This window comes from Bidens hawaiensis, unplaced genomic scaffold (genome assembly GCF_021521415.1).
Source record: "Bidens hawaiensis isolate Kalapana, Puna unplaced genomic scaffold, B.hawaiensis_p1.1 tig00008253_1, whole genome shotgun sequence".
Taxonomy (NCBI): Eukaryota; Viridiplantae; Streptophyta; class Magnoliopsida; order Asterales; family Asteraceae; genus Bidens; species Bidens hawaiensis.
In genome coordinates, this window is record NW_027491587.1 from 178,820 (window position 1) to 184,951 (window position 6,132).

A 6,132-nucleotide genomic window follows, 5' to 3' on the forward strand; every position below is an offset into this window, starting at 1 on the left:
TAGATCCATGTTCAGCTGTATTATGACATAAAGAAACAGGTTGTAAGCAGGTAAATCACTTAGAATGGTTTTCATTGTTTCTGTGATACGGGTTAGGTTCAATTAAGCTCAAAACTTAAATGGGCAACACCTCAGAGATTGTGATGTTTCCTATCTATTCTCAAAGCGTATTTGGCTTTCCCCAAGTCACCCCGAGTTGACCTCGACCCGTAGTGTCTGATTAAATAGTAAGTACTCTTCGATCTTTAGACTCTTCTTCCCGTTCTCTTTCTCACATCTTGATTGAGAAGTATTAACCTTATAAGCTTTAGAATGTCTCAGTAACACATTTTTTTTTAAGTATTTACACAGTTTCAGAGTCGTAAACAACTGCAAGTCCCGAATCCGGATCACTGCAGTTTCTTGACACGCTATCTTCACGGGAATCAGAACACTCACGGGCTCGTATATGACTGGGTAATCGCTTTTATGCCTATAATTCAGAAAGATATATATGGAGACATGCACAACTCTTAAAGAGTTTCCACGTAAAATCGAGGAGATTTAGTTAGTATCACTTCTACTTTTATGCACCATAAAAAGCTACCATGACATACAGTGACTGTTCTAAAGCCTTTTAGGCCTAATAACTTCACTAGTTAAGCACACAGAATCAGTATATCTATCACTTTCCAAGGTTGGATCAATTTTCTGTTAAACATAGTAAAGGAACTTCTTACGAAGTAGTAGACTTGAAAAATAATTTCATCTCCCTTTGAGTAGTAAGCAGACGATTCAGACTTCGAACTTGAACTTGAGTTAACTTTTGCACCATACATTCCCGGATCCTGAACATGATCAGTTGGTGTCTCTTTTCGAACCATGTTAAGTTCAAAAGTTTGTAGTTTGTTGACTGTTGTTTCCAAGTCATAGTCGGCAAACTCTTTGTCTTCTCTCATCAAGACAGTGTACATCTCCCATTTCGGTGGGAGAGCATCAAGGAGTTTCTCCACGATCTCATCTTCTTTGTAAGTAATGGAATAATTGCTGAGTTCGGTCATTAGGTGATAATATCTCGTGATGATATCATCAAGTGATTCATTCTTCAAGTACTTGAACACAGAGAATTGGGTTTTGAGTAGTTTAATCTTTGATGCACGAATCCCCACATTACCTTCAAATCGGTTTTCAAGTGCTTCCCATAGCTCTCTAGCGGTTTTATACTTCCTGAAGGTGTGAAGAATCTCTTGTGGAAGAGCCATTGTTATCGCTGCATGAGCTTTGCTTTCAGCCTCATACATTTTCTTTTCTTCCTCTTCCATCTTGTTGTATTTCTTAATCTGTTCACGACCCTCATACAAAGCAGTTGGTGGAATGTATCCATCTTGAATGCACACCCACGTCTTAGCATCTTGGTATTTAACATACTGCTCAAACCGATCCTTCCAAGCCACGAAATCGGTACCCTTTAGCATCTTCGGTGCCTTAGTAGCTGAACCCGCTTCCACTTCCATCTTCACCAGTTCCGTAATATTTATTGAAGTCATCTTTTACGAAACGAAAACACAAAGAAACCCGAAAAATAAAAATTTTATCCTTAACATTACTGTAGGCGAAGTTGTGGATAACTTCGCTTAAGTCTTAACTTCGCTTGAATTCTTAACTTCGCTCTCCTTTTTAAATTCGCCTGATTTGGCGAAGTTGTGAGGTAGGCGAAGTTGTGGATAACTTCGCTTAACCTTATATCTTCGCCTAAACCTTACAAACAGTAGCGGCAACTTCGCCTGATGAACACGATGATTTTGCATGTTTGATTTTGACGTTTTGCGAGGTATACGAAGGTGTAATGGATTGTTTATGATGGTGGGAGGTGAGTAGGACACAAGAATTCGGTAAACTCGTCCCGCGAATAGTCGAACGGAACGATTTCTACACCCGCGTGATAATCCCAAACCAAACAATCACAAGCAAAAGCTCTGATACCAATTGTAGGTTCCAAGCCGGATCTACACGGAATATCTCGTTCTACGTAGGTGCGGAATCCCTACGTAAGACGATACGAGCGTAGAAGACGATACACGTAACACGATCAAACACACGTTACAATAAACAAAGACACGTTGTATTGCAACTGGAAACACGTGATTCACTGATCACCGATTACACAACTCGTAAACTCGTTACCTCTAATTCTATGAAACACAGCCGTAACCTAGCAGTTTATATAACACGACAACTTCGCCTAGCATGTTTAGGCGAAGTTGTTCCTAACTTCTCTTGTTCCACAAGTTCGCCTATATAAGCGAACTTGTGAGAACTTCGCTTACATCCAAAACACAAATCCAACTAACTCGATTACAGACACTAGACACTGAACTACTGACATCATGTACCAACATCACCTATCATGTTACTAAGAAACCTCAATCCAGCTGCTGGTCTATGTAATGGAACACGACTTATAATTACACAAATACTGCCCGGGATCATAGAGGCACAAATAATGACATGAAAATTCATAGGTCACCGAGTTTACATTCCCAAAATAAGCGTAACACATAAGGACGACCAGCTACCCTTTGAACTCAAAAGGCAACAATTTGCATTTCGTCTATGCTATGCAATGACAATTAACAAGAGCCAAGGTCAATCACTAGATAAGATAGGGATCTACTTACCACAACCTGCATTCAATTATGGCCAATTATATGTTGCTCTATCAAGGGCAACGACACCCCACTCACTCAAAATTTTGATCGTACCACACAATGACGAAGACCCAACTCTAACCAAAAACATAGTCTACTCATATTTTCTACATGAAATAGACAACACAATAAACTAGCAACATACATTCCACCTTACCAAATAACTATATCATATCAACCATACATAAAATACTCTAGGGAAAAAAATACACCGTACACATTATTTACACAACTAATGTACATATGTTTAATACAATGTTGCGTAAGTTAAACATACTCATCTAAACACACATACATATACATTGAACACATTATTGATACTGATATTGTATATAGCTTGCTTACAATAACACCTACAATAACTATGCAACAGCCAACAAAATGGAACACAACTCGATACAGATCCGTAACAGCAAAGCACATCTAAAACCACAACCGCTACATGTAAGAGTTATAAAAAGGTGGATACCAAAATTCCAGAAGGAACTTTGCTACCTTTTTGTAGACAGAATTGTGTTCTACTATATGCTAATTGTATTTTATCCCTTTGAAATTTAACTAAATGATGCATGCGTTCACATCCTTTTCTTTTAATGTTCAACACAGGGTGACGGTATCGAAGTTATGGCTGACTTAAATCAACAAGAACACATTGAGGAAATAATCAAAGTTAGCGCATGTTATACGATAATGGAGTACGTTTGTGTTAATGCAAGAAAGACCAAAAAGGTAGTGGACCATGAGGCTTCATTACGAATTGGGAGCATGGCAACATTCACACCTATAACTGTTGGCAATATACCCACCTACTACTTCAGACTAGCTACACATGAATTATTGAAGGTGCATAGAGAGTACCCGAGACCTCTTGCAGGTAAACACTAATACTCAAACACATGTGACTACAACTAAAATAACACAACTTTGAGTTTTATACTATGATAGATTACCTTTTTAACTCATATTAGCTATGGATACTATTAAACAGTCAAATACCTTTTCACTCTCTACGTTTCTATGTCTTTATAATTGTAATCGGTTTATTAGTTTTAATATCCGAATCAGGTGATAATACAAAGGTATAGGTTTGTAAAACTTGCAGTTTTCAGCAAAATCATCATAGAAGCTAGCTTCTCATACCTGCTGTCACATACACCTCCTAACCTAATGGCTAATTTCTTAACTTGCAGACTACATTGGGCAGTTACAAAAGAAGTTTTTCCAGCACACAAACAAGGTGAAAAAACTAAAGAAGTTCCTCATACAAGACGAATGGTAAGAAAAAATGCACGTAACTCAAAAACAGTATTCATCATCAATGTAATTTTAATGTGAAACTCATTTCTCACAGGACTAACGAAGTTGAAATCACTTTTTAGAAAGACATGGAACACCTTACGAGTGATAACATAATTGAAGGTGACATAATCCTAATAACCTCCACATCAGCCACTTTCTACAAAGGTAAACAAACCACTATTACATATTGTAATACACATTTAACTAACTCAAGTGAAAACAAACAACAGTTGTGCAACTTGAAACAACCAGAGCAACAACCATCCATGTTAACCCAACATATCCTGAACTGATAAACGCTATCAACAGGTGAAAAACTTAATTAATAGCTATTGTACCAGCAACCATACTAACTAACCCGAACCTCTATCCAGGCTTAAAGCCCTTCCACCTCTCAAAAGCAATGCCAGAATCCATCATATACTAACAGAAAACAAGGTAATGACACGCATACACTTCCATCAGATATAATAAAAGTTCAAAGTGCAGCAATTTAGCTAACACATATGCAAACATAACAGTCCAATTACAAGTGCACTGCTCGCATAAAGGATATAGAAGCCCACCGAACATGGTATGCTGCTCAATGCTCCAAATGTTCAAGCAAGCTACACCCACAAGGAGAAAAATCGGTCGAATTAGTCTACTTACACCATAATGATATTGAGGCAAAGTGCAGGTAAGAATACAAAATATAACAAATATAAATTTTTATATACTTCATGTCAATAACAACAATATATATGATACAGCTATTGTGTGAATGTGACACTCATAGACGACACCGCAACAACTAAAGTTGTCTTCATTAATGATGCGATGGCTAACATGCTACAAATTAGCTGCAAAAAGATGGTCACTGAAGGTGGGAACACTGATCCACAAGTATTACCACAGGAAATGGTTACACACGTTGGTCAATTAAAGCTTTTCGAAATAGTCATACAATCTAACAAAACAGCTGTTGTCACCAACACCACAAACATGGGCAACATTTAGCCTATTGCATTACAAAATGATTCAAATATCAAATTCAGTTACTTATACTTCAAAACTTAATAACATATCAATTTAAACAGGAACTAGAGACAATGACAAGGGAGGCAAATGATTAAAGACTTCCCACTAAAAAGTCAAGCGGTCTCTCAAACAAAGAAGATGAAAATTGTCTCCATTTGTGGCTTTTTTTTAAATCAACGACCAGGACTTTCACTTGGTGTAGCTAAATAATGCTATCAACCACCAAACAAACATAATTTTTATATACGGCAAAAGATGGTGGGTTTTAGGACTAAAACTATATGTAAAATGCTCTCTATAAAACTGCTAGAAAGTGTTCATTATCTGTAACATCCCGCTTTCTCGTTTCGGTTAATAAAATAAAATATGAGTTATTATGAGTTGGCTAGTGTTGGGTTAAATAAAAATGGGTAATGGGTTTGGATTAATAAGGAAAGTAGAAAAAACATGGGCTCAAGCCCATGATCCATGATATAAATACCTTATTTATCCATTCTATCCATTCATTTCACCTATTCCATACACCACCCAAAATATACACTTAAGCTCTCTCTCATCTTTTTCTCTTTCTCTAACCAAAATAATAAGAATAACCCGAAAATCAATCCGAGGTAATGAGAGTATGATATAATATGGATCCTAACCCGCTAGATCTAGTCACGAAACAATGAACCGACACCCTAAACTGTTAAAGTCACGAGGTCCAGATGGAATCGGGTATAAACCGATTAAAAGATGAGCTTAGGGTACACCCTAGCTCAGATCTGGATCGAACGGGACGAAAAATGTTGAAAACGGTGGAAAACGAGTGAGATCTCGTTTTTTTGGCGAAATCCCGGTTTTCCGGCACGGCGGCGCCGGGAAGGCGACGCGAGCATTTGAGGATGTCAGATAATGTTTCTGACATTCTCTGACCTAACCCTAATTCGTTAACGGAAGAATAACGAATTAACAAGCAATCCGTTATGCCCATTCGTTAAGGAGAAAAAAGAATTAGCAGCAGTTCATTAAGCCATTCATTAAGTAATTCATTAACGAAGAATTGACGAATGAACACTCAGTTTGTTATAAAAGCCAGTTCCTTATAAAGGCCAGTTCGTTAGAAAGGTCTATTCATTAAGAAATA

The 6,132-nt window shown here is 37.4% G+C and overlaps 1 protein-coding gene across 1 annotated transcript; it reads left to right on the plus strand.

Annotated features, from left to right (window-relative positions):
• The first annotated feature begins 3,138 nt into the window (after nt 1-3,138).
• On the plus strand, nt 3,139-4,285 carry LOC143637361 (uncharacterized). Its single transcript, XM_077104766.1, has 4 exons — nt 3,139-3,200; nt 3,294-3,561; nt 3,878-3,962; nt 4,039-4,285. The coding sequence occupies exons 2-4, from the start codon at nt 3,312-3,314 to the stop codon at nt 4,064-4,066; spliced, it is 363 nt and encodes a 120-aa protein (XP_076960881.1). The 5' UTR covers nt 3,139-3,200; nt 3,294-3,311; the 3' UTR covers nt 4,067-4,285.
• The last annotated feature ends 1,847 nt before the right edge of the window (nt 4,286-6,132 follow it).